The sequence below is a fragment of the Maylandia zebra genome, linkage group LG5 (genome assembly GCF_041146795.1).
Source record: "Maylandia zebra isolate NMK-2024a linkage group LG5, Mzebra_GT3a, whole genome shotgun sequence".
Taxonomy (NCBI): domain Eukaryota; kingdom Metazoa; phylum Chordata; class Actinopteri; order Cichliformes; family Cichlidae; genus Maylandia; species Maylandia zebra.
The window spans coordinates 8,083,344-8,110,999 of NC_135171.1; the positions used below are offsets into that span (position 1 = coordinate 8,083,344).

Genomic DNA, 27,656 nt, shown 5'->3' on the forward strand with positions numbered 1-27,656 from the left:
AACTGGTGAGGCTAAACAAGAATAGAATAACATTACTTTTGGTTTTTGAATAGCAGGGAAAAAAAATATTTCTAATCATAATTTTAACCAAAATGGAGCAGTCAGCAACAAGTATAAACCCAGGTCAGAAACACGGCTATTAAACGTAGCCTGAACAGCCCAGTCCAGTCACAAGAACCTAAAAGAAAGGCTTATCAGGGCTCAGTCTGCATTATAAAAGTGGATTTTATTTAGTAGTTTGGAGAAGAAATCTGTTTTCACATCCAGGAGGCTACTAGATTCTCACAGCAGTCTGAGAATGAAACATATGCACAGCAGTATAAATTCTTTTACTGAGACAGGGATAACATGTTAACTGACATGTGGGCTAAAAATGTATAAATGCAACCGCTACCTGCGCTTCATGCTGCAGCGGTCTGCCAGGTGAAACAGAGGAGAGAAAGGCTTGTCTTAGTAACAGCCACATCAAAGAGATTAGTGAAATACGATATATGTTCATATGAACATACATGCACATTATAACCTATTGATGCAACGTTGCTTTATGGTCTTGTGGGACCCACACTGAATTGAATGTATGTATCCAACCTGAGGGCCTCTTTTTGTTTTCTTAACAGTGTCATTTCAACCGAGCCTGTTAACGGAGGCGGGGAACTGTATGCTAAAAATGCTCTGATGAGCAGCTAAAATGTCCAAGAAGAAGAAAAGTCGTCGTTTAAATCAGCCAATGGCAGCAGCGGAGCACCGCGCTGCGCCTCTCATGGTTCATTGGGGGGCGGGCCTTGCCGGGGAGGCCCCACCCCTCAAGGCCGCGTAGTTTGGTTGAGCACAGGCTGCAGTTTCAGTTTGTTTTATTCACCATTTTGAAGGTAGCTGGAGGTAAAAAAAAAAAATATATAAGAATTTTTGCGTTAGGAGGACTACTGGCTGCCGTACTTTTATTTTCACGCGCTAGCTCGGACGGTGGAGTTGTGCGTCAACCTCACTCCCCTCGGTGTTTTGCAGAGCGGGAATCTATATTCCTTCCCCCCCCTGTGCTTTTTCTTCTCCCCCTTTCTCACATCCTTAACCTCCACAGTATTCCTGCAAAATGTCAAGACCAGTGAGGTAGGTGTGCTAAATATGTCTTCTGCTCTCTCCGAGTTAATAACGACCCCGTGCTGGCGCCTGGCGTAGCCGATAACGTGCACGTCTCCACCATGTTGTGTTTTATGAACTGGGAATTTGTTTATTTCATGAAAAAATAATGGGAATGTGTGCATGCGTGTGTGTATGTGCGCTTCTCTTCTCGCGTGTGCACCCTCATTTTTTCTAATATGGATCCCAGCGCTGTGGACTGTTCGCCATGTCTTGTGTGGAGATACGCGCAGCCCGCCGCCGTGTCGTGTCTATCATGCTTTTAAACGGATCCATGATGTGCATTGTTGGCTGCTATGTAGGCCAAGCGGAAAATTAGTCGGTGTGATTTAACCAGCTACGTTTTACGGCTTACTTAAGCCAGTTCAGATAACGTTTTCCCCATTTTGTTTGAGAATGAGAATATGGCTACCCATTCATCCAGGGTAGGCTCCAGAAACGCCAATACACCCCCACACGAAAAAAAAAATCTCCGGAGGAGGTGGTGGTCGGCCTCGGGATTTGATCTTGTTACCGCGCAGACTGTGCGTGTCGTGTTGTAGTCGCCATTACATCGCATTTCGGGGGGGGGGTTCGTACTTTGAGAACATTTTTAAAAATGGTGTCAGCCAACGAAAATGTCGTTGTTGTTGGGGGAGGAGGAAAAAAGAGCACTGAGAGCGGGTCTACATTTACAGAGCTGGCAGTAAATTAACACTGCTGGCTGATGTCAGAGGAAGGCGGAGAACTACAAGAAGTCACCACACCCCCTCCAACCCCCATCCCCATTGCAAGATCCCCGCTGTGATTATAACGCACGAGGTGCATTCAGACCTTTTATTCAGATTAAAATGCCTTTTTACTGTAAATCACATTAATGCTAATCTAATGTAAATTCAGTTCTCGAAATTTTGTGGCGACAACATTGGAATCTTTTACTGGGTCATTCTCGCAGAGACAATTGGGTGAATATTTAGGGACTGTATGAAAATTACTCCTTATTTTAAAAAAAAAAAGCTGTGAAGTTAAAAGAAATCCGACATTAACTAATGTTCTTCTTAATCTTATATTCGGGTTGAGAAAACAGGGTTTCTGCCTTTCAGAGTTTATAAGCTTTTAAAGGCATTGCATTAAAATAAATTGTAAAAATAAGGGCTTAGTTGGATTTAAAATGTCTTGAGGTATTTTTTTTGTTGCGTTCAAGACACGCCTAGACTAAGAACGTAACAATGTTAAAATATGCTTTGTAGGATTTTAATATTTACTTTTTCTTTTTTTACATGCTAAACACAAAGTCTGTACGTGAGCCCTCAACAGGTATAAAACAAAACTAAACATGTCGATTAAGACAGGTGAAGTCAATGAACTTTGGACAAAATAACACTGCCTTACTCTTTTTGTCAACACTCAGAGCACAGCAATCACATTTGAATAAACTTTATTGGAATTGTTACTTAACAAAGCTTGAACATGTGCGCCATCCAAATGTTGCATGCCATATAGTCATTGTCTGGCAGTAAGTGATGGATTGCAGGGCTGCCTCATATAACTGAATCAGAATCAGAAAGGGGTTTATTGCCAAATGTTGAGCAGGTTTACAACATTAGGAAATTGCTGCGGTGCTTCAGTGCAAACATACTGTCATAAATTGCGATTAAATAGACATGAAAAAATAAAAGTAGGAATAAGAATTAAAAAGTGCTACGTAGAAAGATATGTGCATGAGATATACATGAGATATATACATGAGATAAGAATTAAGAGTGCTGCACTGTGAAAGATTTGGGACAATGTGCGCCAACATAAAACCTGAAAAGGATGAAAGACTAGTGCTCTCAAAACGATTAAAAAAAGCAAAACTCAAAAATGTTTAAGCATTGAGTTATAATTTTAAAGTCACGAGGACGACCAGTAGAACAGGACAAAATGTCTTTAGGAACATAAATACTTTCATGCTGAAAAAAAGCAAAACAAATAATTAGCATGCGTTACATAGAAAGGGCATTTGATACCTTGGGCAAGCTCTGCTGGGAATAGCATATTTTTTCTGTTTGTTTGTTTTTTTTCTACACATAAAATAAAAAAAATAAAAAAAATCAACTCGATTAGACACTTCCACAGATCCATTGATGAAGTCATTGCAGTTAAGATTTTTGCATTTTGTTCTTTATTGAGGTTGCCAGAAAGTCAATACTAAAAATGACTGTTGGACTAGATACTCATTTACAAAAGTGTTGTCCCTCAACCGAGACAGCTTCACACAGCACTGTTGCAGATACTCAGGCACACAGCCCCTCCCCTCACTAGCAGCTAAACACATGAACAATAGTTGACATTTAAAAAAACTTTGAGGAATTTTGTAAAGCTCCATTTTCACCAACATTGACGCATTACAGAGTTATAATAAATGCTAACCTGCCACTGTACATTTTAATGTTAGCTATTAGCCGCCATCCAATAGCTACATTAGCTGCCTGTTAAATCCTCATTAACGTGGTGGCTAGCGACAGTGGCTAATAGGGCTGCCACGATTACGTCGACTAGTCACGATTACGTCGACTATCAAAATCGTCGACAACTGATTTAATAGTCGACGCATCGTTTGAAGCTTTGTAAGATCCCAAAAGACGCAGGAATAAGTAGTAGGATTTAAGAGTGTAATAACGGACTGAAACAGAAGATGGCAGCACTGCATGTACAAGGATGCCAGCTGCCGTTAAACCCCGAAGAAGAAGCAGCTGTGTCCCAGAATTCATAGCGCGGCCCAGCTCAGTTTCCAACGATGGCGGCAGCTAGTTAGTTTTAATGTTACTCTTATTATTCTTTCTGGGTCACAAAAAAAAACGTTTAACATATGTTCAGGCGAGAATGTAGCTGTGTAAACCTCAAATATCTGCTCAGTTTATCAAGACACCACATATTTTCAAAAGCGCTCCGACGTTTTCGGAGACGTCTGTTACCCACTAGCTCGATAGCTAGCTGGGGGCTAGGCTCACTAGAGCTGTGAGAACACCGGACTCCCGGCAAATCGTTTTCAAACCCACCGCCGTCTTTCGCTACTCAGGTTAAACATGATATATAAGTCACTTAGATAACTTAAAAATGTTATTGTTTGGCTTTTTTCAGTGTTTTATTTGTTCCTGAGTAAATCGGTTTGGCTGAGATTAAAGTTATAGTTTTTACACAGCTGAATAAACGTCAAGCAGACAGCTGATTATCAGAAGTGTGAGATGCTCGAGAATATCCTCCAGTGTCCTGTTATATTTTAGATAGCAAGGAGTTTATTAAACTTCACCGAAACAATCTGCAAATTTCATTAAAATTTAACAAACTATCATCTTGTCTTTATTTTTAGTTAGCACCTTAAACACTTACAGCTGTAAGCTAATGATAGTCATATAAGAGCAGATGCTGCTGGTGCAATAAGCTGTACGTTTTACGTCCAATGGATGATGATCTGATTAGTCGACTAATCGCAAAAATAATCGGTGACTAGTCGACTATCAAAATAATCGTTTGTGGCAGCCCTAGTGGCTAATAGTAAAATAATACATTAATATGGGAGCTATGCTGCAGGCGCTGTCAGTTCTGCCCATCTGTAACATTCATAGACAGTGTTACTTTAACATAATGCAATTATTTGTGCCTATAGTGTGTTACATTACATTACATTACAGTCTGCCAGAAATGATAGCAGCCTACTTTACCAGCTCTGTTTGAATAGAAATGAAATTAGAAGCCATGTCAGCAGAAGCACAGCTATACCTCAGACACCTTAAAAATATTCTTTTTGTTGCGTAGCACCACCCAAAAAAATCTTGAACACATTCTTTACAGGTATGTTGCTTGTGTTACTCATGCTATTGTTTTTAATGCTCAAATCTCCTGATCAATAATTTACTAGTAGTTTAAACTAGTAGTAACAAGGAATAATTGCATGAGACTATAACATTCCTTGATAATCAAATGTTTTAAATATTAGTGAGAAGCGTGGTACCTTGCGCTGTGTCTACAACTGCAGTATATGGTGATGCATTGCTTTGGTAGCGAGGCTTTATCAGTTAACTCTAATATAGCCAACTTCATGTATCTTTTTTTTGGAGGGGAGGCAAGAGCTCCACCTAGACCTCGGCAGCATAGCTTTACATTTTCACGACCTACTGGGCTACAGAATTTAACCATAGAAAATGGTTCGATTGGAAATACACTACACTTTGACCTACGCCGTAACCTGAACTGGAATATCATTAAAATGGTGTTTTTACAAGAAAAAAAAAAAGATGCAATTGTACACTTGTGTGTTCAACCCAGCTGTGACGACAATGGCACAATGTGCCAGATTCTAAAAATTAAGAGGCGCACAGCAAGTCAGATGGCCACAAAAGCAGTGGTGCATGCTACATGATGTGACGTCAGAAGTCGTCCCGGGCCACCCACGGTGGGTCACGTGGCGAGAATAAAAACACCATAAGAAAACGAAAGCTGTCAGTAAAGTCAGGAGAGCTATTCTGTGTAATTAAGAGCTGTTTACAACTGTTAATTTGGTTGTTTAATAAACAAAATCTAACGTTGTGCATAACATTGCGCACACAGTGTCAGATTAATTTGGAAATATTGCTAATGTCAGCATTGCTAGCACCAGCAGCCAGGGTTGTCAGCCTGTGTACAGGGTGTTTGACTGTTATTATTATCGTGATTTGTCCCCCCCGAGCCTGATTCTACTGGAGGTTTCTTCCTGTTACAAGGGAGTTTTTCTTTCTTACTATCACCAAGTGCTTGCTTACAGGAGTAGTCTATTTTAGGGTCTTTACCTTTACGATATAAAACACTTCAAGATGAATGTTGTTGTCATTTGGCGTTATATGAATTGAATTAAATATGCCAATTCAGTCAGATCAAATGACCAGTTCTGTAGCAGCTTTGTCAAATTACTTAGCCTAATAAACTGTGTGGTTATCTATATCTTAACACTGCTTGTTTATGAGCACATTATTTTATCACTGAAATTATAATGGGTTCTGTTGTAGATTAGTGGAGGTAGCAATTATTCTTTGTCTACCATCTGTGCTTGTATGCTAACATGAGATTGAGTCTGATATTCATTATACTTATGCCACATTATGCTACACTGGAGCTCAGTTTGCCTTAATTCTTGTATGAACTGCTAGCTGCACTCCTTTTTTTATTTTTTTATTTTTTTTAATGCAGCTGGTAGTTTTACTCATAGGCAGTATAAAAGCTGCATTCTTTTAAATGGCCACCGGGGGAGATACAGTTGCTGCAAAAAGACTGCCAACCCTTTATAGTCAGCATGTGTTGATCTTTTTGATGTTACATCACGTTGCGTGCACCACTGTATTTGAGGTGCTTCAGTCAGTCGTGCCCCGCTTCATTTTTGTAACCTGGCGTATTGTACCACGACCGTCACAGCTGGATTGAAGACAGTACGATTGTGTCAGTGTTCATCATGTTAATGATGGTCCAGTACAGAAGCTCAGTGATACAGGTGACTGTGTGATGATGACGTGGCAGCGAGCTAAGTGACCAATGCACAGGGTATACTGGCGCCCTGTCTGTTTGAAAACGGCTTTCTGATTTGACTTCTATAAGTAGTTTCCTGTTAAGTTTGTGGTCTGTTACTATTTTCAGGCTGTGTTGAATAAAATATCAAGCCCGCTTTGTAATACTTAGTCATACCGTGTTTCAGGGTAATACTGTGTATCAACGGTATACTCATTAGTTAGAAACTTCTGATTGACAAGGCACTGGCCAATTATCATTCACATCTGGTTTCAAAACACCAAGATGGCATTGTTAAAATCTTCAGAGAGTTCAAAACAAGATTTCTAATATCAGTTGGTGACATTGTTTTGCTGTATCCATATTTTGTACCGTTTTAGGTTTCACCAAAGTAACATTACCGGTTTAATAAAAGGCAAAATCCCACTGCTGATCTTATTCAGGACAGACCTGCTGTTTTGCTCTGGGAAAGTTGCCGTAGTCAACTCCGTCCGTTTCAGGTCCCAAAGTCAAACGAACACTACGGTATCACTGAGAGTTAAAAACTGTCTAATTTCTTTCATCTGTAATAAAATGATCAGCGTTGCTGCTTTACCAGGTGTAACAATTAAGTTTAACATCCAGGCATCCATGAAAACAGAATTTATTAAATTCAGTTAGAAGTTAGCGGGAAGTTAGCTCGCTAGCTTCCACCTAAACATGATATAGCATGTTCTGACTGAGTGATTTCTGAAACAAATTAAAACGTACAGCTCTGCTGTCACTTCAAACATAAATGAAGACAGAAAACTAAACAGCAGTGACATTTGTAGGGTTACTGAAGTTGGGCTAGCTGCAGAGGTGGGACCAAGTCATTGTTTTGCAAGTCTCAAGTAAGTCTCAAGTCTTTATCCTCAAGTCACAAGTCAAGTCTCAAGTAATGTCAGGCAAGTCAGAGTCGAGTCTCAAGTCACTGGTGTAAAAGTCCGAGTAAAGTCACAAGTCTGAAATTTTGAATTTCAAGTCCTTTCGAGTCTTTAAAAAAAAAAAAACGAAAAAAGAATGTTGCAGTTATATGCTAACTGTAAATATTAGACCATGTAATTTTTAAATCTGTGTTTTTCTCAACACATGACAAAATAGTGAACTTAGAAAATATACACAAATTGTGAAATTGCACCTCTATAAAATGCAGCTCAATTAAACCTAGCTCCAAGAATAATTTTCACCGACAGTTCTGAGATAAGCTGCATGTTATTCTTGGATGCGGTTGTAGGACCGGCTTTAAAATCGCATGACAAAAATATCATACACATTAAAAAAAACTGTATCACCAACGTAGCCTGGACAACATTTGCTAGTTAGATGAAGTCATGATCTCATCGTAGCATATTTATATGCATATTTATAATCATACGGTTCTTGGAGTGAGTGCACACACTCATGAAGTTTAGTAACTTCATGAGTGTGTGCACTCATGAAGTTACTAAACTTCATGAGTGCACACACTCATGAAGTTTAGTAACTTCAGGTCACTGCAACAAGTCCAGGTACAGTTTACCGACGAATGGGTGCAGGACCTTGAAATGCACCGTGTAGAACGAAAGACCATCGTACGTATCATAAGTTTACCAGTCTCACAAATCGTCGTCATAAATACACATTCGTTAACCGTTTATTAATAGGACCTTTGAGCTCAATGGTAATAGCAGTGGAAATAATTTCTGGTACCCATCACAGAAATGTAGCAGTGACAACAATATTGTATGCTGTAATCGTACTGGGCAATTAGTGATACAAAAAACCTGTTTTATCCTGTGAATAAAAGTATATGTTTTTGTCAATGTACCATAATAACAGAAGCGAAACGCAATATTGTGTCAGGACAATTCACTATTTATGCACAATAAACAAAGGAGCATAGCGCGACAATTTCTGTTCAGCGCCAGACTTGCTTGTAACCTATATCACCAATTATGTTATGAAAATGACGTATTAACTACTAAAAAACACTGACCTTCGTGTAAATGCTTGGAGCAGACTAACCTGTGAGCTGGAGGGTTCTGGGACGTTATATTTGATCTTTGAATGGCTGCAATCCAGTCGCCTCTTTGTTACTTCGGAAACATGGCTAGAACAATTTCTCTTCAACGACGTAATCCGATAACAACCGATCTCTTTACCCGTCGGCTTCCCGTGGCTGTCATGCGACCGGCTATTGCAGTTAATAATACAACGGCTTCTTGACATTTTTGTGTTTCTTTTTATCGCTGTGTGACTGATTTCAATTGAAAGCCTGCGTTGGCTAGTACCTCTTGCCACGAGTTCCCAGAATCCTTTGCGGTTCTACCCGTGAATGACGTCACATTTTCAATCTCTATATAATATGCATGTTAAATTTTATATTTGGGGTAAAATATCAAGTCTTTTCAAGTAAACCGGTTCAAGTCCAATTCAAGTCCCAAGTCATTGGTGTAAAAGTCCAAGTCAAGTCACAAGTCTTAGAACATTTTTTCAAGTCAAGTCTAAAGTCATAAAATTAATGACTCGAGTCTGACTCGAGTCCAAGTCATGTGACTCGAGTCCACACCTCTGGCTAGCTGGTATATAATGATGTGCTACGTGATTGCTAGCGACACAGCAATGTTAGCATAATATAAACACAGTGAAGCTGGAGGATGAACGCTAACTTTTTTCCACTCGATAAAAGTTAAGTGAGGGTTTCTGGTGGTTAGGGACAAATGCAATTGCATGGCAGGATGCTATAAACGGATCAAACTTCAGTCAGGAGAACAACTGAAATAATCCATCCACAATACGAGGTTAGCCATTAATATACTGCAACAACATGGGAATAGAGCAGCTGCCAGAGAATTCAACATTAATGAATCAATGATAGGGAAGTGGAGGGAGCGCAGGTTTCCTCATATTCCAAAATTGCTTCGTCTCTTTGCTTTTACTGTTGCCCGGCATAATTAGCAGATGATGTTGTTTGCAGCCGCTGCAATGCTTTTGACCAAAACAGGCACAGCTTGATGACCCCATCAACATGCGCTATCGCGGTAGAGCGGTATAGTCAAAATCTCTACCGTTGGCCAGATTTATATCGTTTCTACCGTATACCGTTTATACTGCCCCCTAGGGCTGGGCTATATCATACCGTTCAGGGTAATACCGGTGTAATTTTGGGCAACAATAGGAAAATAAAATATTGCGATAGAATATGGGTAAAACGCGCATGCGCAGTGCCTATGTTTACATACGCACATGGCGGCGACGTAGAATGAGAAGAGCGAAAGCGGATTGTTTAATGAAACGGATGAACCAGAATTGGTTTGTAAAAATGCTGCAACTTCAGTGGTGTGGAACTGGTTTAGCTTTCGTCCGTCAGATACACAACAAAGCACTGTTTTTGGTAGAGCTTGCTAGCGGGCCGTCGTTATTACCATGTTGTTTGGAAAATACGGCACACTTAAAATCAACCCTTTGATTTTTCTGAAAATTGACAGAGCCCCTTATAATCCCGTGTGCCTTATGTATGAATTCTGGTTGTGTTTACTGACCTCGAAACAATTTTCTGTGGTACACGGCGCTCGAAAATCTGTCAAATGTTTTAGTACGACTTTGCTAAGCTACGAACCCGCACTGCTTGATGGATTGTCGGAGCATTACGGCTATCGTAGGCAGGCGCCTCGCGGAGTGATACGTACTGTGCTTCAACATAATATTACCGTATTGTGTGTGTATAACCTCTTTTTAAGTTTTGTGGATATTATACATGTTTATGCTGAGGATATGTCAGCCAGTTTCCACTGGAAATGCCTTTTGGTTAAACTGTCAGCGAGGAATTTGCACTGTTACGTTTTTATATAACTTTAATGCACATAAAAAACAGATGCTTGTTTAAGTGAAAATACATTGATGGTTTTTTTGCACTAATAAAGTTGTGGAGTTGTAAAGTATTTTGTCTAGTGTCAGTTATATCGTCAGTTATATCGTTATCGCAAATTTTCAAATGTATATCGTGATAAATATTTTTGGTCATATCGCCCTGCTCTACTGCCCACCCCTAATTCAGGGGTAAATTTTTTCCCAATGATTTTAACCTGAACTGTCTGTTTGTCTTGGTCAGTGCTGCTCTTCAGTTTTCCAAAGGGCGTGCTACCTGAAGTGCAGTCAAATACTGTCACTGAGACTTCCCCCATACACTTGGCCCAATTAGCCTTTGTAACTGTAGAAGGTAGACCAGTGTCCAGTTCAGGGCCCCCTGGCTGGAAGGCGTTTTATGTCTCGTACCAAATAATACGATCGAGACATTCATACACAGCCAGCACGTTGCCACTTGCACCACCTGAACTGCTGGACATTACATATGATAGCTTTGTTGCACTCTAGTCTACACTGTCTAATATCGGGTTATGGCAGTTAGGGCTGCCACGATTAGTCGACTAGTCACGATTATGTCGACTATTAAAATCGTCGACGACTAATTTAATAGTCGACGCATCGTTTGAAGCTTTGTAAGATCACAAAGGACGCAGGAATGAGTACCGGTAGTAGGATTTAAGAGTGTAATAACGGACTGAAACAGAAGATGGCAGCACTGCATGTACAAGGATGCCAGCTGCCGTTAAACCCCGAAGAAGAAGAAGCTGTGTCCCAGAATTCATAGCGCAGCTGTCAACAATGGCGGCAGCTAGTTAGTTTTAACTTTACTCTTATTATTCTTTCTGGGTCACAAAATAAACATTTAACATATTTTCAGGCTTGAATGTAGCTGTGTAAACCTCAAATATCTGCTCAGTTTATCAAGACACCACGTATTTTCAAAAGCGCTCCGACGTTTTCGGAGACGTCTGTTACCCACTAGCTCGTTAGCTAGGCGGGGGCAAGGCTAACTAGAGCCGTGAGAACACCGGACTCCCGGCAAATCGTTTTCAAACCCACCGCCGTCTTTCGCTAGTCATGTTAAACATATATATAAGTCACTTAGATAACTTAAAAATGTTATTGTTTGGCTTTCTTTAGTATTTTATTTGTTCCTGAGTAAATCGGTTTGGCTGAGATTAAAGTTATAGTTTTTGCACAGCTAAAACTGTCAAGCAGACAGCTGATTATCAGAAGTGTGAGACGCTGGAGAATATACTCCGGTGTCCTGTTATATTTTAGAAAGCAAGGAGTTTATTAAACTTCACCGAAACAATCTGCAAATTTCATTAAAAATTAATAAACTACCATCTTGTCTTTATTTTTAGTTAGCACAAACACTTCAAGCTGTAAGCTAATGATAGTTATATAAGACCAGATGCTGCTGGTGCAATAAGCTGTACGCTGTACGTCCAATGGATGATGATCTGATTAGTCGACTAATCGCAAAAATAATCGGTGACTAGTAGGGCTGAACGATTATGGAAAATGATCTAATTGCGATTTTTTGCCCCAATATTGCGATTGCGATGCGATATGCGATTATTTTTTTAAGGTATTTGTCTTCTGTATTATTAAACAAAGACAAGCAATACATCATATAGTATGGCCAATACTATATTACATTAATTTTAAACTGTTCTTTCCTGGAAGACAGACCTCTGTTATGATGACATGAGGTGATGCATGAATTGATGACTGACATTTTTATTTAACTACTTCAATCACAACAGTATATTTGAACATACACAATAGTTTATTTTTAGCTTACAAACATCTGAGCATAAAGTGCTGACAAGGAACCCTGGTGTAAACATTAAAATGAAAGTCAGTACAATGTGCAGATTGCAGAAATATACATAAAAAAAATCAGTGGCTTTACCACACTCAGTTTTTCGACATCTGTGAACTACTAGACAGTCATTCAATTAAAAAATAATATTAAATAAATAAAACTAATAAATAAAAAATACACACATCTTACTGATCTCTGCAGTCAGTAACATTACACATAAAGTGCAAACATAATAGCAATTGTATAAACACACACACAAACACGCCTTTAAAGTTTAAAGGCGTGAAATTGGACGGTCTAGCCTTCTGATTAGCGTCACCGCTGTCTCGGTGGAGTTTAATAAACTCGGCCGTCTGCTTCTTGCTATCTAAAATATAACCAGACACTGGTGTAAATTCTCGACTGTCTCATATTTCTGTTTAATAAGTTTTCTGTTTGACGTTTAGTCAGCTGTGTGAAAACCAAGGAGGAACCCACCCGGAGGATTAATAAAGTTTTATTTTATCTAATCTAATAACTTTAATCTCAGCCAAACCGATTTACTCACGAACAAACAAAACACTGAAAAAAGCCCAACAATAACATTTTTAGGTTGTCTAAGTGACTTATATATTACGTTTAACCCGAGCAGCGAAACTCCGCGGTGATCTGAAAATGATGTGCCGGGAGTTGTGCCGTTCTCGGCCGCATCAGTAATCCTCGAGCTCCCGGCTAGCTGTCGAGCTGGTGGGTAGCAGACGCCTCTGAAAACGTCGAAGCACTTTTGCAAATATGGGATATCTTGATAAACCGAGCAGATATTTGATGTTTACACAACTACTTTCTTGCCTGAAAATATGTTAAAAGTTTATTTTGTGACCCAGAAAGATTAGTATGAGTAATTTTAAAACTTAGTAGCGGCCGCCATTGCTGGAAACTGGAGTTTGGCTGGGCCGCGCTATGAATTCTGGGATATGGTAGTAATTTGGACAGCCTTCGGCGCGTCGCTGTGACGTAATCGGTCTACAAATGCGGCCTCAGGAGGATGCAGCCCATGAATTGTATAATATAATCGCAGTATAATCGCAGCCTTTGCGGTTAGAAAATTGCACTTGATCATGTCGCGATATTATCGCAAATGCGATATATCGTTCAGCCCTAGTGACTAGTCGACTATCAAAATAATCGTTTGTGGCAGCCCTAATGGCAGTAACTTAATGTAATCTAATGCAGTGTGTTCTTCTTCACAGGAACAGGAAGGTGGTGAACTACTCACAATTCAACGAGTCTGATGACGCAGGTAAGTGAGGCTTCAGATGTGTTTCATTACAAATGGAGTGACACAAGGGCAATGTACAGATTAGTCTCTGCTATAGATATTTAGCATCAGTGCACAGTAATGACACAATTTAAGGTAAAAAGTATGAGGTAAAAAAAAAAAAAACCTGTCCTGTGAGGCGATACTGTGTTTTGGTACATTTATATGCGCACAGTTTCTCTTTACTTTGTGTCGACCAGTAAATAAATACCTCTGCAGAACAAATGTTTGACAAATCTGTTCCAGTTTTGTGTCTGAAAGTAAACAGAATTTTAGCTGAGATATCAGATTTTAAATCCCCAAATATCAACGTTGGTTTTTAAAATGCTTCATCAGTTGGAATCTAAAAGATATTCAGTCTCCTGAGAAAATCATGGTCCAAGTTTCCAAGTTGAGGCAAAGTGTAACTTCAGGTGCTGGTTTGGCTCATGGGGCGAGAAGGTGGCTGGGTACGGCTGCCTTCCTGACCAATCGTTACTACGATATCCAGCCAAAGCAACAAGTACAAAACTAATGGTCTTCTGTTAGTTTTAAGTATAAGCAAGCTAGCAATAACTGAGCCTAACAGCTGGTTTTATTCTGGTAGTGTTTTTCTTTTAATACAAAGAAGCAGTTTGTTGCTGCAACATTTTTGCCTCTTCTGGATTATGGAGATATTCTATATATGAATGCTTCTGCTCAGTGTCTCTGGATGGTTGATACTGTGTCTCATGCTTCTCTGAGGTTCAGCACAAACCGTAAATTTCAGACTCACCACCGTGAGTTATACCCTCTGGTATGATGGCCTGCTTTGGCCAGTCAGTCTCATTTATACGGTTTTATATATTAGGCAATACTCGGATTGCTGCCTTCCTATATACGTTCCCTGGTTGCAGTGAAACATGCTGGTCATTATTCTCTTCGTCCGCATGGTTACTTGTTGCTTTCTGTTCCATTTGCCTGAACTGAACTTGGCAAAAGAGCTTTAGTCCATTTAGCAACTCTCTGTTTGGAACGAGCTGCAGAACAACGAAAAAAATAACAGAATTCATTTATTAAGTGATTTTAAATCAGAACTAAGAATCTTTGAGGCCAGTTCCATAACATGCAACTGTTTCAATTAGATTGCTCGTCATTTTAATTGAATTTTATTTTATTTATTAACCCCCCCCCAGAATATTTTACATTTATTTGTGTGTGTGTGTTGTTGCCTTTGTTTAATTGTGTAATTTGTGTAAAATCTCAGTGGGATCTTCCTGGTTAAATAAAATAAAAAAAATGAAGTCATTGAGAGTAATTTAGGGTGGTGACTTTAGCATTTAACTCAAAGCACTGTGATGTCTTAACTGGTATCTTGTAGAGCTGCTAGCATGATATTGAGTTGTGTGTCTTAAAGGTTAAAAGTGCGCTTTCTCCTTAGATGAGGAGTATGGTGACGACAAGCCGAAGAAGGTGCGACCAGCCCCTCGTGAGCACAAGCGCTCAAAGAACTCGCAAGATGACAGGTGAGCCCTAAGTGGAGATTTGGTAGGATTGTTGTGTCTGGTTACAGTTTCTAATGCAGCGTCAGACACTGTGATCAATTTTACACTTTATCACTTGGATGTAGGGCTGGGCCATATTATACCGTTCACGGTAATACCGGTATAATGTTAGGCAACGATAGGAAAATGAAATATCGCGATAGAATGGGAGTAAAACGCGCATGCGCAGTTCCTTTGTTTTCAAATAAATTGTTGATTTAATATATGTTTGAAAAGGAGAGATCCAGGTAACAGTTATCAGTTTTTCATACAGGGCTGGAAGAAGGGAGGACAAAGTACATCACATGTTGTGTGTATCATGTAGTTGACACATAGGAAAAATCAGGATATCAGAATATGCATATTTTTGTTAGTGAAAGAGCTCAGTGGCAGGATATTAACTGTGCCAGAGACAAACACTGGCACCGTTTATGAATTTGTTTAATAGTTCTTGGATATCAAAGCAAGTGCCAGTTATAGTGCTGATTGCTCAGTCTCTTACTGCTGCTGCCACCTGTGGCCCAGCCCACCACAGGTGGCCTTTATTCTCTCTATCATGTGTGATTATCGCGCTGTTTAATCGGCATGTTGGTGTGTTATTTGGCAGATAAAATCACAGTTATGTGAATAAATTAGTCAAGTCTGAGAGACTGAATAGAGGAGAAAATGGTTGTTTTGTATTTTTACATTTTTTACTCAGTAATGCAACAGTAGGCAAAATGAAACATGCTTCCCACTGAATGAATAATGTTGAATCAGTGAGAGTAACACTGGCTGGAGCTCATCAGGACATCTTTCAGACCAGTCCTCAGCACATTACGTCCATATTATTTCATCCATGCCAGTCCATTGCAGTCTGTCTTGTTGAAGAGTTCCTGGCTGCCTTTCCTGAAGACACTGTTTTGTTTATTTCTTGTTCTGCTCCCCAGTGAGGACTCTGATGACAAGCTCTCCAAACCCAAAAATGATTCAGCAGGTAAGTCAGTCTGAGCTACATGAAAAAGGTTGACTCTCTCTGAAAACAGCTGGAGTTTGATTAACGCTCACTGACTTCCTCTGTGTTGATACTAAAGATGACTTTGGCAGCGATGATGAAGACAATGACTTTGGAGAGGAGGATGAAGATGGAGGAAGTGACTATGAAGAAAAAAGAGGGAAAAAGGGAAAGAAAGCCAAGGTGGAGAAGCCCAGCAAGCGGGGGCCGAAGAGAAAACGGGCTGCAGGTAACGCAAGTTTGTTTGAAGGCTACTTCTAATTCTCTGCTACAACTCTGGCAGCATGAAACACTGAAGACGTATGCAGCTTTTAATGTTGATCAGCTTTGTTTGTTGTATATGGAATTTTACTTTGGACAGTGTTATCCACACACACGGTCAGATTGACTAAGAGGGGCAAATGATGATGCGCTCGCAATCTCAGGAATGCGGTGATGGAGAATGGGAAGATCTGGGAATGCTCTCAGGGCTTCAACTGGCATTATGCTAATTTATAAACAAAAGAATGCAACAAATCAAATAATGACCAGCAAACCTTTGCAAGAGTGGTCGGAAAACAAGCAATCAATCATATCAAAAAAATCATACGGTAAATGTGTAGGTTTTCCTCATTTTCTGCATAAAATTCAGATCACTTAATGACAGCTGAGGAAGAAACAACGTTCTGATGTGAATGTGTTTGTGGTCTAACTGATCCAACAAGCTCTGATCCAGACTGTGGCATCGAGGTAGGTCTGGATCAGAGTTTAGGTGGAGATATTGAGGTGTTATTTATCTGTTAAATGCCAGGTCTCTCTTGGAAATGAGACTTTTACCTGGATAAATAAAGGACTAATAAAAAAAAGTTTGAGTGATCGAGCACATGATTTTGATTTGCTCAGCTCTCGTCGACCCTCTGAGTAAAAAAGGTTCAACCTCTGAGAGCGGCACATGTGTTTAACATTTCCACAAAGTGTTTTCTTGAGAAAACAAAACCACTCAAGGAATAAGTCATAGTTTTGAGATTGATATTAGTCATGGACTGTTTACTGGTCGCCTGGTAACTGGTCTAAAGGAAAAACTAACCAAGAGCCTCATTCTTGGTAAAAAGCTCTACCTTTATGTAGAGCTGGGCGATATGAGATTTTTTCATATCACGATATGTTTTTTTCATTTCAGGCGATAACGATATCTATCACGATATAAGCCAAATAACTATATTTGTAAGATTTAAATGTGCCGTTGCTCACAAGTAAAATGTGAAATAATCAGCAGCTTGTTTTTATTTAAATATTTATTTCCCACAATAAATTCAACAGGGTAGATGTACTTAAGGAACATGAGACTTTTTCAGATAAATAAAGGCAAATATTGCAAACTACACAAAAGGCAGCCGCTAAAGCGTTTAAGTTTTAAAATAGAACAAACGAAACAGACTAAATTGTCAATTCCACTTAGAAACAAAATATTAATTCTAAAAATAAATCTTAGTTTGTTTTACAGAAGAACAGACAAAACTGACTAACTTTTGTCAATATCAAATAAACTGAGAACTAAAAGGAAATTCTCAATCTCTCCTTGTTGTATAGCTGAGCTTTTCAAACAGTTTTAACAGTTACTTTAGTCTGACAAAAGCCGAATGACGAATTAGCGCTTCCAGTCAGAGACTGAGGCGACGTCCACACGTACACGGGTATTTTTGAAAACGGAGATTTTCCGTTTTCGTTTTCAAAAATAATCCCGTCCACACATAAAGGCAGAAATGAAGGAAACGCTGCTATGAACATGCCAAAGCAGCAGGTGGCGCTAGATTCCTAACCGTGCAGAAATGTTGGCCAATCAGAAGTCTAGAAGCCTCGGTGGGAAAAAGTAAACAAAGCTGCGGCATAGAAGCAGAACCGAGTCGTATGTGTGGAGGGACAGTAACTGTGTGTATATGTAAGCATTTAAACACTGCAGAGAGTAGAATTAACAGTATTGTAGAAATTCATTTCACCGAAACAATAACGTGGCGCACAGTGTGACGCATGCACCAGTTTATTGTATTTCCAGACTTGCTTTCGGCACAATTTACAGTGCACGCTACTCTGTTTTTTGTCAGACTTGAAATAGCCGAAATACCTTCACACTACGGAACTTCTATGGCTCTTCCGTTCGACAATCTCTCCGGCGTTGGAACCATCATCTGTTTTCTCTTCGGTCACGCTCGGTTGATTTTTCTAGTCGGCACACTCATTTCCTCCATTACCCGCTGGCTGCTTCCCAAACAAACACACGTGCGGCTTGGCACTTGTGCTGTACATAACAAGTCACGCGACGTGACGCTGCGGCTGTGATTGGTTCGGCTCTGCGCTACTTAATTTGGATTGGCTGACCTTTTTTTTTTTTTTTTTTTTTTTTAAGAGGACAAGAGCGGCGAGGTCTATCGCGATAGCTTAATTTCTCTATCGAGTAAAAGTTATATCGCGATACATATCGTTATCGTTCTATCGCCCAGCTCTACCTTTATGTTTAGTTTTTTAAACTCTCAGAAACAGGCTGTAGTCTGAGCTTCAGATGTGGCGCTATACATTTTAGCCGCATCAAAGAAACAAAGGAGTTGGCAGCTAAAATGTCAAAACTGTCTAAAGTTTGATCGGTTGTGCTCTGTCTGTATTCTTAGATGTGACCAAACGAGGCGGATGTCAGTTTATCAGCTTTGTTCTGTGTAGCCATGGCGGTGTGTTATAGCTTCAGGAGACTCCACAATGTTATCCTCGTGGTTTTATCTTAAACGATAAAGAGATCATTGACATCGATCGCTTGACATTACACATCCAGCTGGAGGATATCTCACTCAGCCCACCACAGCTCGAGAGCACTGGATGTGCTCTCCTGGACATTTATTCCTCCCACACTTTCAACTGATTGAAGCGTTTGCTGTCCTACAACGGTCCCCGACACTGTGATTTATTATTACTGTGAATGGAAGCTACGGTGGACGAGGCTGATCAGTCACTGTCATCTGCTGAGCTGCGATTATAAATACTGACAACATATCGGTATTTGTAATTAATATATTAATTAATTAATTGATGGTCCGGACAATATCCTGTTCGTATCTGCTGCCCACTTTTTAGTTATAGCGGAGCAACTTTATGTTGCTGATTTAAATCAGCCTTTATATTTCTGCCTCATCAACAAACAAGTGAGTAGTTACACACAGAGAGCTCTGTGTGTGTGCGTGTGCAGTGGAGCCAGCAATGTGGGCCTTCAGATGTCCTACATGGCATAAATGGCTTACCTGCAATGCTCCACTGTGACTTTTCATTACACATCAGGGTTGTACATGTTGTGTTTGTGTTGTATTGCTTTGCTGCTAAGCTGTTTAGGCAGTATCCCCTCACGTATGTTCATTAGTTACAGTATGGATGTGAACCGTGCGCTCATGCTGGTAGCCTGCGTTTGTGGTATTCATACTGGAAGTGACTCCTCAACAGCAGCAGTAATAAGTTTTCTGTGTTTGGGGCACTCGGTATACATCATGGAGGGTGGATGGCACCGCCTAAAGGCCACAATATACCTGCTGTAATGGTCGTTTCACTCACCGCAGCAACCACAGGAAGACTCTGCAGTAATTACCTGGACAATAGGTGTCGCCAATCAGACAGTCAATACCAAAGCTAAGACTTTGGAGAGGGGGCACAAACGCTGAAGTTTTCAAACTGTTCCAAGCGGTCTCTGAGCTCCTGAGCTGGAATATCATTAAAATGGCGGGAATAGCCGGCATGATTATGCACTCGTGTCCTCAACCCGGCGGCGGCGGCCACAGCGCAATGAGCCCAATTGCAAGAATCTGAGCACGCAACAAGTCGAGCACAATGGCACTGTTAATGGGTGCATGCTAACCACCAGCCTGCACTGGCATGGCTGCAGCTGTTTTGGTTTTTGCTGATCTCGCAGAGGAATGATGGGATGGGACAGTAGAACTGTCCTTTTTTTGTTTTTTACGACCAGTTGATGTGGAGGATTTGTTGTGGAATTAGTGGAAAGATCTACGTCTGAATAGAAATAAAGTTGCATGATACCGGAGATCAAATAAAAGCACTATACAGAGCAGCATTAAGGCACTTGTTTGTTTTACCCATCATCCTCTGAGTCGTTGTGTAACTGTCTGTGTGTGTTCTTGTGTAGATGACAGCGATGACGACAGGGAAGTGAGTCGAAAGCGTACAGTGCGTCAGGCGGCCTCAAAGGCCGTGTCCAAACAGAGAGAGATCCTGCTGGGAGATGGAGGCAGCGAGGATGAGGAACATGAAGATCAAGAGGAGCCCTACATGGACCGTATGTAGAACACAGCACACTTTGATACAGCAGCTCATGTCTTCACTAAAAACAATGTACCTGTATCTTCATTTGCTAGGACACAGGCAACAGTGAGCTGTTTTTGTAGTATGAATTTTTATCACAGCTTAAATGGTATTTTAACTAGTAATTGTTTTCAGACTTTAGGTCTGGTTTTTAGTTTGATCTATAGCCTCCATTCTTCGTGGCAATAGTACTCATACTGTGAGCATGCATGCACCTTTTCTGGCCTCTTTAAACCATAGATAAACCATCGTGTTAGTGATGCTTTTGTTTGAAGCCTGGAACGATTTGGTTCTTTTGAAACTGTACAGGAAGCCATGCAGTTCAAAAGCTTGACAAAAACAAGACACCATTCATCTAGCTGTTCATCCAGCACATAAGCCACTGTACATACCTCACTCTATCCAGGTATTCACACTGGAAATAGCCGGGTGTTTACTTTAATTCACTGTGTTCTCCACAACATATACACATGATGGGAAAATGGAGGCATTAGAAAACACCCAGATACAATATTTGGTCCCTTTCTGCTAACATAAACAGTGCATTTGATTATAACTCCTGTGTCCTGGAGGTTAATGTTCAACAGCGTGTTTATCTCCACAATTTACAAACTGAACTTCAAGTTGTTTTCACTCACCAGAGTTTGTCAGCTAAGCTAAGCTCAGTAAGCTTTTTTCTCATAACTTAATTGGTTCTATTACTAGTTTTAGTAGTCTTTAGTCTTGTGTTTTTGCTCCCTGTATGTTTCTAGTAGAACGATAAAGCAGGTTGAGTTTGGGGGCAGAGCTACATTGGGATCGACAAGTCTTTAGATCATGAACATGCAGACCTACCCCTCAGTTTCAAAATGCCTGGTTTGCTTCTTGGTGGGACGCTGCTAATCAATAGGTGACGCTGAGGTCACTACTCCCATCTTTTATGTATAGTCTGTGGTATCACTTGTCTGTGATATCAGTAGACTCCCAAGTCTTGCAAATTGGATGTGACCCAGAGAGCCACAACAGTCAAACTGGAAATGGAATCATCCTCTAAAGCCGCAGTGCTATCATGGTATTAACTGGAACTGGAAATGGATGAAGACATTAAAGTACCTCAGTGTTTGAAATGGTTTTTGTTTTAAACTGAAGCTGGGGAGGCTTTAATATTCCAGGCATGCTGTGTATGTATGTAAACAGTGACTCTTGTTCAGTTGGATACCCTCTGTGCTCGCTCTCTGAGATTCTTCTGTGTCCTGTTTGCAGCTGACGAGTCTGGCAGCGATGAGGACTTCATGGTGGAGGATGACGATGACAGCGACTACGGTCACTCCAAGAAGAGAGGCAAGAAGGTGATTCGACGGCGACGGACAGACAAGGAGAAGAAAAGCCCCAAGCCACGGCTAAAGGCCACAGGTGAGGCAGCCAATCAGAATACAGGTGCAGGAAGATGGGTCCCAGTATGCCTGTGACGTGGCTTCCTTGCTCACCGTAACTTCATTGTGCAGTCACAGGAGGTCACTGCAGTATTCTCCTGAACGATAGGTGCCGCCATTCAGACAGTACAACCACAAAAATGCTGATGTAGGAAGAGAAGTAGTCAAAACCGGAAACAACGACTTTCCAAGTGTTTTTTTTTCCCCCACAAAGTTTTCAAACAGCTGCAACATTTCCCTCTGTATATCTGTGTATCTCTGAGCACACAAAACCTTCAGTTTTTACACCCAAGTTGTTTATTTTAGAAACTGTCAGAATATTAAATGAATATGTTAAGTAAGTTGACATGCTGGCTGTGAATCCTGTTCAAAAGTTACAATCTTAAATGCTTATACGAGGCTGGGTTGCAGGCAGAGAAGCCCAAGCCTTCCCCTCAGTCATGTCCAGCTTATCTGGGGAAACACGGAGGCATCCCCGGGCCAGCCAAGCAATATAATCCTTTCATTGAGTCCTGGGTGAGGTGTTCTAGGCATGTCCCATTAGGATTTGACCCAGGGGGTGACCATCTCCAAGTAGCAGTGCTATTTTGAACCCCTCTTGAATGACTCAACTCAGAACCCTATCGGTGAGAGAGAGGACAGTCACCCTTCTAAGAAACCTAATTTCCACTGTTTGTGTCTTATTTTTTGCCTTCAAAATAATGAACGATAATAAGCTGCAGCTCCATCTGGTGGCAGATGGCTACGTAACATTTAGGACACGGCGATTTGTAGCATTTTCAATGGAAATGTTAACAAATAGATTAAATAACGAGTGCGTCGAGTACTAGTGACAATAGCGGCGATCAGTCGACTAGTCATTACCCTGCCCTCCCTTCTCTCACCCCAACCGGTCGCAGCAGACGGCCCCGCCCCTCCCTGAGTCTGGTTCTGCCTGAGGTTTCTTCCTGTTAAAAGGGAGTTTTTCCTTCCCACTGTCGCCGAAGTGCTTGCTCATAGGGAGTCATATGATTGCTAAGTTTTTCTCTGTATGTATTATTGTAGGGTTTACAATATAAAGTGCCTTGAGGCGACTGTTGTTGTGATTTGGCGCTGTATAAATAAAATTGAATTGAATAGTCGTGCACATCGTGTTTTGTGTGCTCTAAAACGAGAGCTGAACAAAATTTTCCTGACAAATGCAGGAGAAAAAAAACACACTCCGTTCCTCATACTGTCAGAAAAACTTTCCTGTCAGGATCAAGTTTGTGCAACCCGGCACATTCAGAATAATCCACCTTGATGAAACTACAGCACATCACCACTTTACTGCTCACTCAGTGAGCATCACATCCCTCTGTGTTTATCTGAATCTTTGTCTTGTGAAAGGGAAAAAGTGCTCATTTCTTCCAAAAGTACAAATATGAATGTGGATAATGACATTAAGTCATAAATAAAAGTAAGTCGCTGCTTGCTGACAGAAATACTGCAGCAGGCTATTACAGGACTACACATATGCAATGTACATTAACAAGTACTTGTTAAGGTTGATGGTGCAAAAATGTGTCACTGAGTGGATCCTGATCAGAAATGGAAACAGAAAATATGAATTGGTTTGCCTTTGCTTTGCACCTTTGCTTCAGGTGTGTGCCAGTGCAGAGCAGTGGGTACCGACCAGTGTTAAATATATTCCTCATTGTGAGTCAGAGTTACATGGCAGCCCGCCTGTGTGCATTTACCTGTGCGATTAGTCACTGACTGATTTGTGTCCTTCTCTCTGAAGTGACCCCCAGCCCAATGAAAGGAAAGGGGAAGGGGCGCCCCAGCACCAAGGCGATGGAGAAGAGCTCACCCAAAGAGGAAGAAGAGGAGGAGGACCCAGAGAGTCCCCTGGAGGAGGAAGAGGAGGAGCCCGAGAAGAAGGAGAGTTCCCCAGCTCCCAAGAAGACAAAGGAGGCCGCAGGAGGAGAAGAGGAAGAGGAGGACGAGGAGGAGGAGGATGGCTCAGAAGAGGAGGCACCCTCTGGAGAAGACTAGAAGATGGTACCCATTTGAAGCCCATCCTCCACATCTCTCTCTGTCTGTTCTCAGTGGGTTTTTTCTGTTCTTCTTTTTGTTGTTTTGTTTTTTTTCTTTTTGTTTTGCTCTGCGTTTAGACTTTTTGGTTTTTTTTTTTGGTTCTTTTGGTTTGTGCCGGTGGCCTGGCTCAGTGGTTTGGACTTGGTGTGCTTCTTTAACCTCCCCCCTCCTTCTCGCTGCCTCCAGCTTGGACATAGTGCTCCTGTGGCTGTACAGCATATGTAAGGACTTAGCATTTTCTCTTCATCCTTTCTGGATTTTCGTGTGAAAACTGTCAGCGCTAGCAGGCATCCGTCCCGAGTGTGAACACACCCCTTCACTGCTGTGTATCTTTGTTTCCTCCTCGCGGTTATCAGGCATGACTGGCCACACTCTTTACTATTTTTTTTTTTTTTTTTTTTTTTTTTTTTTTTTTTTTACTGATATGTGTCGGTAAGTTGAGCACTGTATTTGCAACATGACGTTGAGTGAGCACGTGCAGGCAGCGGTCAAGCCTTCACCCTCTCTGGTTTGCTTTTTTGGCACCAGGTGGTTGTTTTAGACGGTTCTTTGAGTTTGAGCAGCGTCTTTTAAATTCTTTTTAAAGCTAGCTCCGCTTCCTTCAGACACTTTGATCTACATAGTTTGCGGCTGCTGTGTTCGCTACATGTCAGACTGCCACCGTTGCACATTTCAAGAAGACGCGCGTGTGTGTGCCTTTGCATACACGCTTAAATTTTCATTGGGGTACTTTTTGTATTTTTCCTCTAAGCCCATCAGCTGCCTTTGTGAAATGGTTTCTGTTGTTGTACATCAGGCTTTCTAATAACCTCCTTTTAAAAAACTCACGCAATTTCTATTCCCTGCATGGCTACAGCATCTTCTGAACACTCAAGCCCTTGTGCCAGGCATCCTGAAACCGTTTTATTTTAAGAAAGAGGTGTTTTTCTTTTCTTTTCTTTTGTCTTTATGTTTTCTTTTCAGAGTTAAAAAATGAATGTTTTTCTCCTGTTGGTTATTGTTCTAATTCTCTATTCAGATTTTTTTTGTAATGTTTGTTTTTTAAGAAAAAGAAATAAAATGTATCTTGATTTTAAAGAAAAAAATGTCGACCCTATCCAATCTGTTCTTGCCTGATGGTTTGATCAGCCATCCCTTCTTTGACTTATTCTGTCCTTTTCATCCCCCTCCCACCCCCAAACACATCAGCTTTAGCGAGGTCCATGTTTCCTGGAGGCTTTTTTTTTTTTTTTGCCCACATTACTGTTTCCACAAGTGGACACCTTTTTGACTCCAGATTTCCACAGTCCTGCGACTCGGGAGTAGATTAAAAGCGGGCAGCTCGGTATATATCCGGCATTTGTTTCTCTGTCAATGCCTTAATTTTCATTGAGTTTCGGTCGTGGCTCTGATTATATCGTCACTGGAGGCCCGAGAATGTAATCTGTCCTCAAGTTTTAGGTCTTTGCTACAAACGGCAAATTAGGCTTAAAACGAGTCAACAATCTGTACGATCAGCAATCCAAAGCCATAAAACGATCTCAAAACTAGTGACTCGGAGATCAGGTGCAGCACTTGTGAGATTAAACGTTTTTTGTTGTTTCTTTTTTTTTTTTTTTTTGCAACAAATAGTGTTTGATGTCAAAGCGAAAAAACAAAGAAAAAAAGCAAAACAAAAAAAACCAAAAAAAAAAACAAGTGTATTGCGGTCTTGGGAGTGTGTTTTCACATCAAGTCTGAGGCTGCAGTAAACGTCAGTCCTGGATGTGTACAGGACCCACTCGAACCTAGTCCCTGGTTCAGAAGCACATTCGATTGTTTTCCGACTGTCCTCGTTCGCAGGTTAAAGTGTTCTTTCTACGTTCAGGTCCTGAATTGGCACCCATCTGTAGCTACTGTCATTTTCTGATTGGAACTTAAAAAAAAACAAACCTCTCTTTATATCAACCTAACGCTGTTAGCGGTAGGGTCAGATAGCGGCTCGTAGTTCACAGCACTGAGGGCTTGAATGACGTTCCTATCATCTTCCCGCAGGAGCCACATGGCATAAGGCTATGAATTTCTCCTCACTCATTCATTCTACAACTTCTGTTCTCTTTCTGATGTCTTTTTTTTTTGTTTGTTTTTCTTTCAATCTACCTTCAGTTGTACTGGCAATGTAAATGTAAGCCAAGTTGTGATTCCTACAGGAGACCAAGTGGAGAAGATTTTGTCAGTAGTATGGAAAAGGAACACTGAACTCTTGAATCTTTTTGCATGTTGTGGAAAAGTGCGAAGCGGTGATGATGATGATGGTGGTAATGGCAATATTGTGGTCTTACAAAAAAAAAAAGTATTAACAACGATGTTGATAATGTTTTTGGTTTCCCAGCTTCTAATAAAGGCAACCTACTTTTTATACAGATTAACTACTTGTTTTGTGCCGTTGAGCTCTGTGTGGGTGGTGACTGGAGGGATGAGCAAGAAGGGTTTGATGGGTAATAAACTGCAGTGCTCCCTGACTACCACTCGGGGGCGGCGTGTTCAACAGCACCACTATGTTTTCAGATGTTGATCAGGTCTGGTCACCAGATGCTATATTTAGATGGGCTTAGTGACAGTGCTGCTGAGGCACTCCTAACCCAGAGGGGGTAGGAAGAACATTTGATCTGTGTGTGTGTGTGTGTGTGTGTGTGTGTGTGCATATATTCCCTCAATTTTACACTAAATGTGGGACCTTTCTATCTAAATAGATTTTACACAAAACACAGTACAGTTTATTTTTTTAGCTGGTCCACAATAAATTATAATTGCCCCAGCCACAAACCATCAGTCTAATGCCACCTGAGCTCTTTAGAGCTTTACACAACAAAAACTTTAGTAAGGCCTCGAAAGCCAATAAAACAGGATATAATAAAAGTGAACACTGATAATATAAAGTGAAAGGTCAGAGGCTGACTAAAACTACAGCGATTGGAAATAAGGATTAAAATAAAGTGCAGAGGTAGTTTGGTGTAAATCAGGGGTCCCCAATCCCAGTCCACAAGGGCCGGTGTCCCTGCAGGTTTTAGATCTCACCCTGGGTCAACACACCTGAATCACATGATTAGTTCATTACCAGGCCTCTGGAGCACTTCAAGACATGTTGAGAAGGTAATTTATCCATTTAAATCAGCTGTGATAGATCAAGGACACATCTAAAACCTGCAGGGACACCGGCCCTCGTGAACTGGGATTGGGGACCCCTGGTGTAAGTGTTGCACCTTGTTGCAATCAGTGTTATAGTTGAGAAAAACTGAACCATATCTAGATGTGGTAAAATGTTTAGTAACTGAAATACAAACCAAAATGGAAGTAATGTTGTGTACTCAAGAGTACACTTCAAAAAATGGGGAAAAAAGGAACACTTTTTAATCAGTGTGGCATAAAGTCATTAAACGTTTTGTGATATTGATCTGGTCAGTGAAGTAGCTGAGGGGTGTTAATGAGATTAACAGATGGTGCACAAGAGAGGCAGCAATGAGACAACCCACAAAACAGGAATGGGTTTAAAGGTGGAGGCCAAGAAACATTTTTTCTCATCTTTTCTGGCTGTTGTCTAGTTTTCCAGTCGGCAAGGGTCAGTGTCACTACTGGCAGCATGAGGCGGTATCTGAACCCTGCAGAGGTCGCGTACGTCCAACTCCTCCAGGATGGCACATCAATACACGCCATTGGCAGAAGGTTTGCTGTGTCTCACTGTGCATTCTCAAGGAGATTCCAGGAGACA

General features: G+C 40.8%; 1 protein-coding gene across 1 annotated transcript; it reads left to right on the forward strand.

Annotated features, from left to right (window-relative positions):
* Positions 1-776: 776 nt before the first annotated feature.
* Positions 777-26,316, forward strand: nucks1a (nuclear casein kinase and cyclin-dependent kinase substrate 1a). Its single transcript, XM_004559889.3, has 8 exons — positions 777-1,107; positions 13,567-13,616; positions 15,034-15,118; positions 16,066-16,112; positions 16,210-16,359; positions 20,284-20,433; positions 21,702-21,851; positions 23,634-26,316. Exons 1-8 carry the CDS (start codon positions 1,091-1,093, stop codon positions 23,885-23,887), a joined length of 903 nt encoding a protein of 300 aa, XP_004559946.1. The 5' UTR covers positions 777-1,090; the 3' UTR covers positions 23,888-26,316.
* The last annotated feature ends 1,340 nt before the right edge of the window (positions 26,317-27,656 follow it).